The 13569-nt window shown below is 43.0% G+C and overlaps 1 protein-coding gene across 1 annotated transcript in view; it reads left to right on the top strand.

Moving 5' to 3' along the window:
• Positions 1–13569, top strand: part of ERC2 (ELKS/RAB6-interacting/CAST family member 2) — a gene marked incomplete at its 3' end in the record, with an annotated part of 881167 nt that overhangs the window by 695155 nt on the left and 172443 nt on the right. Inside the window, exon 16 of the mRNA XM_079794619.1 lies at positions 5864–5998. Within this exon, the coding sequence (XP_079650745.1) occupies positions 5864–5998 (135 nt within the window). The remainder of the gene's footprint in view (positions 1–5863; positions 5999–13569) is intronic.

The following is a 13569-nucleotide window of genomic DNA, read 5'->3' as shown; positions in this document are numbered from 1 at the left end:
TAGTCAGTCCTCTGATTATTCATATCACACTGTAGGACTGTGCAGTCAGAAATCTGGATTTAAGTCCTGCCCTTTACCTTACTAGCTGAGCCATAATGGGTTTGGTTTCCTCATAAGAATGGCTACCTCAAAGACATGGATTTGACGAAAGCATACTGGTCAAGCACTTAGCCTGGCACACATTGCACTTGTCTTCGTAGTTGCAGAAGTTCAGTGAGTGTTGCATGAATTTCTGCGCAGGGTCCTCAGTAGAATCTTTTCCATTACTGATTCCTACTCTCATATAGCCCCCAAGGCAGCATATCTCCTGATAACTGCTGTATCCTCCCACTTTATCCTCTAAGACAGTGATGGCGAACCTATGACACGCGTGTCAGCACTGACACGCGTAGCCATTTCTGATGACACGTGGCCGCTGAGGCGGCCGCATGCCGAGGATGAAACATTTGCTGCTCCTGAGGATGAAACATTTGCGAAATAATGTTTTTTTTCTCAAAGTGACACACTACCCGAGTTATGCTCAGTTTTTTGGCGAAGTTTGACACACCAAGCTCAAAAGGTTGCCCATCACTGCTCTAAGAGTGACTCAGGCATTGGAACCCAGGCCCACTCTGTTATGATTCTTTGCCCTGTGGGCCTGATGATGTTCAGGAAATCCCTCCCTTCGTCATTGTCACTTGTTATCTGGTTTCTCCATCTTTTACTCAGAGATAAAAACTGTTGACCTTGCTCTGAATTAGCAAAGATAAGATCAGTAGAATAGTTCTGGACTATTTTGGATATTTCTGGAAAGAAAGAGGGAGAAAGGAAAACCTGATAGAATAAAGTGTAATTGCTATTGTATGGTATTATCTCCATATCCCATAGCAACAGATCTTATATTTTTTCTTATTTAAAACCACATTCATGAAGGTTTTATTGTTAACTTGATCCAGATGACTGATCAAAGCATAGTTTGTTATTGCCACCTTGCTAAAATATTTTTAAAGGCAGTTTTAATATTACACTTTTATAGCTACATATTGCCATTAAGCTATTGAGTCTATTACTAGTCAATCAAGGATTTTCATTCTGTTTCAAGGGCTCCTTGGATAAACTCTTCAGAAATGTCAAGAGAGATGGAATATATGGCACCTTTTCACAGATGGTGTTCATCAGGATTTTCGTTAATGGAGAAAGTTTCAGTTTTCCATGGTTGACTTTGGTGCTAACAAAAGTATTCTAGTGGCCCCTGCTTTTTCAAAGGCTAGGGTATAGTAAGGAAATTAACCCATAACACCTCCAACCCCTTCATTATTAATGAGGGGAAAAAAAACAACGGGGACATCATGGAGTATCTCACTGGATCCATTTTCCTAAAGAATGGAATATTTCTTGAAAAAGAACATTTATCTTGCTCTCCCCATGTCTAAGAACAACAACAACCAAAAACAAATATACGACAGGGAAAGTTAAACTATCACATGGAGGGTTACATAGTCAACTGGCCCATCATAGGCCCTAATTGTGTATTTTTTCTTTCATTTGTTCCCGAGTAGCCTATTCCCTTTCCATTCATTCATTCATTCATTCCTACATCTATTCAACACACACATGTTACTACTAATACACCTGACTCTGGGCTAGGTGTTGAGTACAAGGGTAATTCGGACGTAGTGTTTGCCTCCAGAGATTTTCAACCTAGTGGTGGAGGAAGCCAAGGAAGCACATGATTATTTACCATTCATTGAGGTAAGTGCCGTGATGAGTGAGAAGTTGAAGGAGGGCTCAGGATTCTGGGAAGGCAAGTGGATGAGCACTCACTCCCTTTTGAGGCGGGTTTGGGGAAGGCATTGCTGGAAGTGATGGTGTCAGAGCTAAGAGGAGAAGAACTGAAGGGTATAATTCAGTAAAGGTAGAGGATGACAGCATGACAGAACAGAGACCGCATGTCCCAGGGCCGGGGAGAGGAGATGAGCGGTGAGGCTGGGAGGTGAACGGCAGTCACCTCCCAAGAGCCTTGTAAGCTGCGGAGGAGCTGGGCTCTTTTCCTGCGGCCGTGGGAGCCTGTGAGGAGCTTGAAGCCAGGGAGTCCATGGGTCTGAGGTCACTCTGGCTCCAGATTGTGCTCCATGGAAGGCAAGAGTACAGCAGGAGAGCTGTTAGGATCCTATTGCCCTGGAGAAATAAGGTGGTGCCTGGAAGAAAAGGGAAATAGAAAATGAAATCTGATTACATTGGTCTCAGCAGCCATGACATAATATCGTAAAACCAATGAAACACTGTTAGCCAAAAGCAAAAGTGTCAGGTCAGCCATTTGGTAGACACTGGAAAGGAAATAAAAACGGGCTTCAGTGGATTGCTAAGTGAGTCCATGAGTTCCCAAGTGCAGAGCAGGGGGAAGCTACCCTCTCCAACTTTATATTAGTTTTCCTGGGAATGCAATTGTGACTGCCCAGATTTACTGTTTAAGGCTTTGTGGTAGGCACCTCGTGTTAGGTGATGGCTACAGGGATATGAACCATTATGCATGGAATCACCCAATAAACGTGCCTGAAGTTATTTGAATGAATAATATCCTTGTACCAAAGCTTGCTACAATTTTCTTCAGTGTTGTTTTGTTTGTTTGTTCTACCCCCCCATCAGCCTTTAGGGAGTCTTATTCATGGTTTCCTATCCTTCCCGACCATTCTTGGTGTGTTAGGAAACACATACAGTTGGGTAGTAAAGAGGATAGGAAGTGTAGATTAAAAAAAATTAAAGGAGGTTTATTTCCAATCTGACAATTAAGCAAGCAGGATTGGTCAAACTTTCTTATAGAAGAAAAACTAGCAACCAGCCTGTAAGAAATCGCTCACAGTTTAGGGGATATGTTACAAGCAAGATAAATAAAAGTAGTCTAGAGTATCAGGCCAAACTCTCATTTTTCATCTCCGTTTCACACTCTTCTCTTTCAGCCCAGACTAATCAAAAGAAGCCTCTTCCGCTCACAATTGCTCTGTGTACATTTCCCCCAGATCTGGTATTCACATGAACAATGTGGTTTATTTATATTTCAGCACCAAATTGGAAAGATGACATCATTCATTTACAGTCTTTATCCCATGACATGCCTACTCTCCAACACCTCATTTCAGCAGACACATTTAGGGCTGCATATAGCATCTTGTTTAGCTTGTACATTCTTTTATGGGATACAGTTCAAAGGTAGGGAACTTTAGGCTTGTCACTGGTAAGAAAATAATCTCATAAAATCACAGGAGCTTCCCCAAAGGGTAAGAACATTATGATATTTACAATAGCCATTATTATTTGTTCATTTAGGCTCCATCGTTCATTCTTGGGCAAGTCCCTTCCTTATTGGCCAGAGCAGATTTTATAGCTCCCTTTAGGCCCAGGAATTCTATTGGAAGACACAATTCCAGATTTATTAGTTCACAAGTTCAAAAGTAACAGGCTCCTGACAATACTGGAATTTTAGGTGTGAACGCTGAATTTCAGTATCTCCTGTACCAGGGTTGGCCAAATAAGGGACATCTGGGAGATCTCAGGACTTAGTCGGCAACTGACCTTCTGTTTCTCCCAAGACATACCTTGTCCATTGGGTCTTCTGATACTGTCAGGGGGTGAATGAAGGACAGACATGCTATCAGCTGCCAAAGGTTTCCTGGGATTTTTAATTTAATTGTTAGGTGGATCTTTCCCTCTAATTTTATTGATTTCATCCATATAATGCATTTTTTTACATCTACTCTGGGGCCATTCAAATATTGTACACATTTTAAAAAATGGAATGAGTGAATCATGAGACATTCTTTGGCAGGTAGAACTGGGATGTGAGGTGTTTCCAAGACTTAACAGAATCGAAGCATTTATGGGAAGCGGTTTCTACCTGTTCAGCTGTTTGCCATTTTTGCTAACAGCAGGGCAAGGGGGAAAGCCTAACGATTCAGAATTGGAGGACCCAGAAAACCTCCAAGCCCTATGTCAAGAAAGAGGCTCTGGGGGTTGAAATCGATGCCTTAATTTTCTAGCTGCAGAAGGAGAGAGTAATAATATGTCCCAGGAAAGTTTTGAGGGTAAGTTAGATTGTGGGTGGAAAATACTACAAGAATACACTGTGTGAGGTCCAGAATTATTATCAGAGCATTATTTATATCACATAATAAAATTCCCACTAGTTGGAGGTTCTGCCCGCCTCTGACGTCCAGCTCTCCTAAAGTGCTGATGGCTGGTCGTCATCTCAAGCTACCAGTGAGATTGTTACGTGATTCATGAGAGAGCCTCCCCTCTCAGTGACCTCCTCTGGCTGAAACAATGGTGCAGCGTGCCTCTAGAATGGCAGCATCCCTCAGAGTCACGGTCCCTTCTTTCCTTCAGCCAGACATTGCAGCAACAGGCATAGAATACACTGTCTAGACCCTGGGCTGGATTCTGGGGAGAGGCAGATGAGAGAAACAGCCGCGAGTCTACCAACAGATGGATAGATAAGTCTGTGGGTACAGAGTGGTGGTAAGTAGGAGGCACACATCACCTGGCCTCCAGGTTGGGGTCAGGAGAAGGCTGTGAGTTAGCCAGACACACAGGTTAGAGGTGAGGGAAGATGTCTGTGGGAGTTGTCTCAGGCAAAGGAAACACGGATCAAGAAGGAGAAGTGGTGCCTTGGCCAGTGCGGCTCAGTTGCTTGGGCGTCATCACATGCACCTAAAGGTTGCTGGTTCCATTCCCAGTCAGGGCACATGCCAGGGTTATGGGCTCCATCCCCAGTGGAAACAGGCAGATGGTTTTCTTTCTCTCCCTCTCCCTTCCTCTCTCTCTGTAAAGAGCAATAAGAAAATGTTTTAAAACAAGAAGTGCCTTACAATAAATAACAATAATAATAATAACAACAGCATTTGCCTTTTATTGCAAGCCCGTATTTTGTGAGGTTCATCATAGAGAGGGAGGCACTCTCCCTCCCATTTTAGAGTTGAGGAAACTGAGTCTTAGAAATAGTTAAATAAACCAGCAAAGAAGTGCAGCAGGACTTGAATCCAGTTAGTCTTATCTCTAAACCCATCTTTAAAAGCTTTCTGGGTTGGATAATTTTATCTGCCTTTTAAGCATTATTCTAGATTCTGTGACCCTGTTAGGTCAATTCGCCGCTGGTATGTTATTGCCCTGCATAGTGAAACAAGACAATAAAACAATTCTACGGCCCTGGGGGTTTCACTGTGACACCTGTGGCTTGCCTCCTGTGCCAGTCATAGTGGGGAGTAAATGACAGTGGTCAGCTCTTCTCCATCGACTCTGCCCCTTTTGCTCAATTCCCCCCAAAGCTCTATCAGTTAAAACGTCCACAGAGTGCTCTTTCGCCATAAGTCATCATGGCAACAAACCATCTCCATTAGTGTTTTTGCATTTGGCAGCTCTCCAGTGGATTTCCTGCCTTGTCCTGCAAGACCCTTGTTTGTCTGTGGTTCCGTGTCTCCACCCAGTCCTCTCCCATCTTTTCATGCAGGGCTTCCTTGTCTTGCTTGCTCTAGAGCATAGGATGTGATTGTTGGCAGTCTATGGTGGCAAGCTTACTCTGGGTCTCTGTGATCGCTTGACAATGTAAAACAAAGCACCTTTGGATGAGTCCATCCTTTCCCCTTTAAACCAAGTGGGAAAGTACAGTTACATCTACAAATGCAGATCTAAGGTCCAAGCAGCATCAAGGATGTGGTGAAGCCTCTTTCACCAAAGCGTGATGCTTTCCTTTTTAAGTCTCGATGTGCCTACAAATGGAAACTTGTGGATTAGGAGCAAAGGGAGCCCTCTAGGTTCTATAATGATGCCCTGGGTGTCTTTGGCTGGGCTTCTCACTCCTGACAGAGTCTTCCCTGGCTTTTGCTCTGAACAGACCCAGAACAGGATGAAGCTGATGGCAGACAACTACGACGAGGATCACCACTACCACCACCACCACCACCACCACCACCACCACCGGTCTCCTGGGAGGTCGCAGCATTCCAATCACAGGCCCTCTCCCGACCAGGTCAGTTCCCTCATACTTACCTCCAGGACCCCTTCTACCCTTTGGATATTTTAAGATAAAATAAATCATCCTCAAGAAATAATAAACAGCATAAAGTGATACGTTCTTTGAACTGAAACTAATAGCTTTGGTATTTATTTCCATCACTCAAGGAATCTAAATGTTTTCCTTTCTCCTTCCTCTTCAAGGTTTTGTCTGTTCTTGTTTATGTTATGCATTTTCTTGCCTGCCCTCCTTTCTTCTTTCATAGATAGGCAGCCTATTGCCAGCTCCGTATCTACTGGTGGCTTACTTTGGAATGTCTTTTTCAGTTTTAAGAGAAAGCACTTTGTTTCCATGAGCTTGGCAACCAGAGAGGCCTTGAGTTTGCTGAGCACTTTCCTAGAGAATTCCTTAGTGATGCAAAGTAGCAGTGGGGCTAAACAACACACCCAGTGACGGCAAGGGGATCCGGTTTCTTTGATTTGGACCCTGTCTTCTCCCTTGACTCAGTAAAGCCAGTGAAAAGATGGATTGACAAACACAAGAATCTCCTGTGGTTTTTTAACTATTTTGCATTCACCCACCAAATGCAAAAACTATTTACAGCATTTAGTATTAAAACTCTCGAAGGTGAGTTTCATGGAAATGATTAAATTCGATGCAGGCTAGCAGGATGATAGTCAATGTTAGCATTTTTTCCGCCTATTAGGACCTTCCCTTTATGATCCTGGCATAACTTAGATGGTAATTTCAAGAGGGACAGAGACAGAGGTAATGGAATAGAAGCATCTTGTTAAGTATGAATGCCTTTGTTATGTATTTCTGAATATGTGAGGGGTGAACTTGTTGGAATGACCTATGTGAAGAGGTTTTTAATTGTTTGTTGGAGGAAAGGGTGCTTAATATGCTCCTAAGCTTTTTTTTTTCAGATGGCTCTGTTTTATTCTCACTTCATACCACTAGCATCCCAAAAGAGAAGTTAAGATTACAAGTCTTCAATATATTTTACCAGGAGCACAACTCCAGGGGGAGCCATTTGTATAGTCTACAACATAAAAAGGGCTCCCTAGGGCTTGTAGTGAGGTAGCTCAAACCGGAGGTTCCCTACCCCCAATCCAAGCTTGGCCCTACCCTTGTACTAGGAACCATTTGCCCTCAGACACCTCAAGGTTTTGTCTGTTCTTATTTATGTTATGCATGTTCTTTCCTCCCCTCTTTTCTTCTTTCATAGATGCACACTATTGCTGGCTTAGTGTCTACTGGCGGGTTATTTTGGAATGTCTTTTTCAGAACACCTGCAGAAGGTGTTCACACACAGGACATGTCAGTTTCTGAGGCCAAGTACAGAAAGGCACGAGTGCATGTCATTAGCTAGAAATAGTTCTCAATTTGGAGACCAGCAAAGTGGAAAGGGATATTATTTTTGTGTCATTATCTTGTATGACTGTGGTTTTAGTTTGATTTGGTTTTATTTCTTCATTTCTCATCCCTCACAACCACCACCACCCTCACCTGCCCCAGTATAACTGGCATCCTGCTAATCGCATCTCTTCATTCTGATTCCTGGTCCCTACACTTTGCTCCTCAACCTTCCCCCATGAGGGGTGAGTGTGAGGCTTTATTTGGTGCTAAAAGGCCACATGGGCTTCCCCCGAGAAAGACAGGAATAAAATGCACCATAGGGGCATAAAGAAGAACTTGGAGCCAAACTGGGGGAGTTGATTGCACAAGGACCTGGTGGGATAGCAAACAGGCTTGTTTCATCATGGAGACTTGCATGCTAATATGTCCCGATACCCGCAGGGCACCAGATCAAATTTATCTGCCTTATGAATGATATTTCTTACAAAAGCTTATCTCTTGCTACTTTTCCAGAGGTCTTTAATCATAAACTAGAGTACTTGCCTGCTTGGTTGACCCTTTTATGTTTGTCCATTGACATGAGAGGTTGTCATAGGGCAGGGTCATGGCTCGGGGTCGGGGGCCCTTTCCAGAAGAGCTAGCATTCCTTGAGGAGTGTGGCTAAGGTATGTCATCAGGACCTCTGACACACCTTTCTCATTGCTACTGGTAGGAAGATGAGTCAGCAAAGCAGTAGGCTCCTTTTTTGCACATTTTCAGTTAGAAGAGAAGAGCTAAGCAAGGACCTGGTATGAGGAGGCTGACCCCAGTGACAATATTGCCCTTTTTGACTAGCTGTCTGAGGTCTAGGGAAATGACTCTCTATACTGAAGATTTGAGATTCAGAATCATCAAAAACTCTTATATCAATATATGCATTGTTATAAATCCAAGTCCCAGAGTGTAACAGTCCTTTTTTTGAAATATATTTTTATTGATTTTTTTTACAGAGAGGAAGGGAGAGGGATAGAGTGTTAGAAACATCAATGAGAGAGAAACATCGATCAGCTGCCTCCTGCACACCTCCTACTGGGGATGTGCCTGCAAGCAAGGTACATGCACTTGACCAGAATCGAACCTGGGACCTTTCATTCTGCAGGACAGTGCTCTATCCACTGAGCCAAACCGGTTAGAGCAGAGTGTAACAGTCTTAAAAGACTGGGAAGCCTGTCCCAATTGATTATGAACTCTACACATAATTGTTCAAGCATATATGCTAATATGCATGGAGTGGAGTTACTTCTCCAGAGAATGTGACAGACTTATATCAGTGTGTGACAACACTGGAGTCTAAATAATGGATGATATGAATGAGATTTGAACTAAATGTCCATAATGGACCCATGTTCACTGCACTAACTTAACAGGAAGATATCGCTTCCAGGATTCCCAGTTCCTTTCCCATCAATCTTGTAGCCCCGACTTTCCTGTGCCCCGAAGGTTGACCGTCACTGTCTTCGGGAAGAGGGCCTGCAAATGTTGACATTATCTTCTGAGATTTATTAAGAGATCAGAACATGAAAATGAAGAACTATAAACAGTCAGTCACTTTGCTACTTTTCCAGAGAAATTCATTTTTCCTTAGGAAATTCAATTTAAGTATTGCCAGGTTTGCAGAATTAGATTCTTTTTCCATTTCTTCCCTGTCCCTCTCTCCTTCACTATGGTTTTGCTTTCTCCTCGGGAGAAACTGAATCCAAGGGTTGTAAGTCTAGACTAGCATTTCCCAAAGTAACTTTGGAACATTAGTCCCATGAGGAAAGTCTTGAAACAGAGATTCATTGGGCAGAGAATTTCGGGAAAGTGCTGCATATTATAACTCAATCTTGGAGAATCTTGGTGCAATTAGCAGATCAAAGGATCGAAAAAGTCATATAAGAAAGAAAGCTCTCCAATTTTATTTAATCCAGCATTTCCCAGATTTATTTGATCATAGAATCTTGTTTTTTTCTTTTCTAGTAACATCTGTGCTCTGAGAAATACTGTTCTCAGAGTATCAGGTGAAGAAGGAGACTATCCAGTTTAAAACATGGCTGATCTAGTTTCCAGCAGTGTTTTTCATCTTAAGGTGGAGTTTTGAAGCAATTTCCCCTATGCTTTGCATAGCAGAAAATGAGAGTGCCCCTTTCATTTATTTCCTGGGATGCCTTTTTCAAAGGTATAACATCTGAGAATGTGTTATTCCACCCAAAGCCCAATAGGGCTGAACTAAGGAAGCCACTCTAAGGATGAGGACCCAGAAAAGCAAGGATAATAATAAATGGGCAAGCCCTCGGGGATTTGAAATGAGTGTGATGAGGGTAAGGAGGGTTTGGAGGACATGTAAGAGGAATCAGGGGGGCTGTGGCAGTCCAGTGGCCGAGAAAGGAGCAGTTAACCATCGGTGTGCCCTGTGACCCCCAGGATGGCCATAGTCATTGAATATGTCCAAGTAGAACATTGACACAATCCCAGTAATGCCTGCAGGAAGTCCTTCCAACCAAGAAGTGAGCACAAGGGCAGACAACAAATATTTCCTGTGACAAGCTGCTGGTGAGCTTTGAGAAACAGTAAGGACCAAAGGGTCACTGGAACAGGCTGGGGACACAGTGATTTTATTTTTAGTGAAGGTGCCAAGACCGATTTTAGAAAAGCTAAGTGGAAACTTAAATTCTCAATGCCCTGTGTACCTGTCATCATCAGTATCACCTGTTATTGTCTGTAGTATCTTTCCTTGCCTTATCTATGATGTCAAGTCCTTTTTCCAGGCATTATATGATTTTCATTGTTAAAAAAAAAAAAAGTCATATTTCATTCATTTCCTTCCAGTGGCTCCCAGGTATGAGCTAACCTGTAGATAAAAAAAAACCAGACCCTCAGAGTGAACCCACACTCCAGCCAACACACAATGCCAGGTCTCGTTCAGTCCCCCTTTGGGTCCAGGACTTGCATTTCTGTGCTTGTGTTTTGGGTTGGAGATTGCGCCTTTTAGGTCCTGGATCTCAGTGTCACTTCCACTTGCTAAAGCATCTGCCTTTCTGAATCTAATGTGTAGAGCCCTACCTGGCAAAGAGCCTAAACATTTCTGGCTAGAAACCCCCAGCATGTGGTCACTTACAAGCCCAGAACGCACCTCTCCTTTCTCCTTCCTTCCAATGAAATGCTCCCTGAGGGGAGTTGGGAAGCTCCACACATGTTCACTACCAGGAGATTTTTGGACCACATTTAAAAGTTACGTTTCACATTTTACTTCAGAAATCCTACTTCTAAGGAAGAGTTAAAGTCTGGGAGCATGAAGGCATAGTATTTTTTTAAATTGATAATTGATATGTTATTCATATTCTTTTTTTTTCATATTGCAAAGCATATTCACACCTGTCTGGCATGTAATATAACATAAATGTCTGTTGAGTACATTGTTTCCTCAGCACCTCTGGTAACTAGGAAGGGCAGATGGAAATATCTCCAAGGTAAAGAAAAGGATTTCCAGATTTAAAAAAAACACAAACAAACAAACAAAAAGCACACAAAACCCTGGAGCTCAGAGAGGTTGTCTATTATCCAGGGTCACACCCAGAAAATCAACAGGCCCCAAATGAGGACCCGAGTCCCTGGGTTCTGTACACTGGTGGCCAGCCTCTCTGGATGTTAGTATGTATGCATTTGTGCAACCAAATGTATTAATATGGTTGCATGGCTGTAATAGCAAGTTTTCCTCTAGTGCAAATGTCCTTTCTCTTTCCCATTAAATTATAGTAAATGTTAATCCTGTTTCTTTTGTTTTTCAAAGTTGAATTAAAATGTCATGTCAGTTCTCTTTCCATTTGCCTCAACTTTTATTTTCTTTGTTTCCATTTGTCTGTTCTGTGACTTTATTCCTCTCACTCCCCCCCCCCCCCATTTCACCTGTTCCCCTTTATTTTTCTCTATTCCTGTTGTCCTTGTGCCAGACACAGTGTGGCTTCCCGCACCTCTCCCTGGTTACCTTGGTTTGAAACCCTCTCCCCTCTTCCCACAGACAAAAGAGCCATAAGGTAAAGTCAACTCAGGGTTCTTGCCCTCTCTCTCTGCCACCCTTGTCCACACTGCACACACCTGAGTCCGGGTACCTGCTCTCGGGTAGAATTTGTCAGTGTCCTGCAGAGCATTCCCAGACGAGGGGGATTCCCAGCCATGCCCACAATCAGGGCCTCTGTGAGGTGGTGGCTAGAGTTGACTGACAATATTTGCAAGCCGCATGTATTTTTTGGCCCCAGACTGTGAGGTAAACCACTTCCCTGCTTTTCTCCTCCTCCCTGGGGCCTGCATTTTATGTTTGGTCAACAAAGAGTTGGTGGAATCACATGGTCCACCAGGAAAATGAAGGGGTCACAGCAGCCCCTCCCCGGACCCCTTACTTCTCAGTAAGCCAACTCCAGGCCCTGATTCCACACCCACCCTAGACCCCTCCTCCGTGAAGTGCTGGGCTGGGCTTGTGATGGATGCCCTGCTCTCTGGGCACCGCAGATTAGCCAAAGTGCAGCCCTTTGAATTCTAACAAGCAGACGAGGGGTTTCACTTGCTTCATGGCCCCCAGAAGATGGATTCTGTATATAGAATTGTTATGCCTAGCTTTTGCTTCGGGAAGAAAAAAATTTATTTTATGTTTTGAGGTTAAATGAATGTGGGATAAATGTATACACAGTGTCCCGAGTGTGTATATGTATGTATCGCTATATGTCAGATGAACTGAGGACTTTTCCACATATGGAAGAATTTCTCAAGATCATGTTTAACTAGAAATTTCTCTCCCTAACTTCCCCGGAGTGCATGTTTGAATATACATTATATATACACATATATGTGTGTGTATGTGTAAATACATTTTCACATTTCCTGAATATAAGAAAACTTACCACGTATCAGAGCTTACTACAGTATCATTACAGAACAACTGGGGGGAAAAAAACACACTCAGAAAATGTTAGCTCCCCATGCCAGTAACCTAATAAGAAAAATTACATGTGTTAGGCTTTTAATATCCATTTCCCATCCAAGCTAGGATGGCTGAAGCTTGCCCCATTCAGAGCAACAGGGACAATGGAGTTTGTTTTTGTTTGGGGTTTTTGTTTGTTTGTTTTTGCATTGCAAATCTAATTTCCTGACCCACTTCTTGGAAGAAGCCTTGGGCTTTGGTTTCATGTGCAGATGCCAAAGTAAAAAGCCCATGAAGAGACCTCTTGTTGGGCTGATGCTTACGGATGGGAGAAGGGTTCAGAGATGTCGCCCATTCCCATTCTGGGCCAGTCCTGCCAACTAGAACCCAAGATATCCTGGGTACATTTTGAAATAAATATTGTGAGCCATTTGCCTATTTTCTTTCCTTTAAAAAAATCAATTATTTTTTCTTAAATTTTTATTGATTTCAGAGAAGAAGGGGGAGGGAGAGAAAGATAGAAACATCTATGATGAGAGAGAATCATTGATTGGCTGCCTCTTGCACACCCCCTACTGGGGATCCAGCCTGAAAACTGGGCGTGTGCCCTTGACCGGAATTGAACCTGGGACCCTTCAGTCTACAAGGCTGAAGCTCTATCCACTGAGCCAAACAAGCCAGGGCTAATTTATACCTGACATTTAACATTAAATTGGTTTTAGTTTTACAACGTAATGATTTGATATGTGTATATATTGTGAAATGAGCACCAGAATAAGTTTAGTTAACATCCATCACCACACATTGTTATAAGTTGTTATTTTCCTGTTTCTTTCCCCTTTTCTGAGACTTTTTTTAATCATAGAGTTGATGGGGAGATGCTGCATTTCCAACGCAACACATGTTTTTAAGTACTTGAAATAGAAAGATAACTCAGATGTTACTTTTTCCTTTATGCCTCGAAGACTACTAAACATCCCCAAAGCTACTCAGACACGAGCCAGAAGGCCTATGTGATTCTGAGCATTGGGGAGGAGGCGGCAGGCATTTGTTTGCCCGCGTATAAGAGCGGAAACTCTGGAGTGGCCCTGCCCTGGCTTTCTGTGAGGCCACAGATAGAGAAGGAAATGAGGACAAATGTCTAAGCTGCTGTGAGAGCTATTTAACCGCTCCTTCCTCTAGAGCAGTTACATGCTCACCCAACCATTACAAGCCACAGAAGAGGATTCAGGCGGCGGGGGTGACACAGCCTTTGGGAGGGTGGATTTGCAGATGAGCAGGTCATTGCCAAATC

This window comes from Cnephaeus nilssonii (genome assembly GCF_951640355.1).
Source record: "Cnephaeus nilssonii genome assembly, chromosome: 17".
Taxonomy (NCBI): domain Eukaryota; kingdom Metazoa; phylum Chordata; class Mammalia; order Chiroptera; family Vespertilionidae; genus Cnephaeus; species Cnephaeus nilssonii.
The sequence above is the reverse complement of the archived record's forward strand: the minus strand, read 5'-3'. Positions and strand labels throughout refer to the sequence as shown.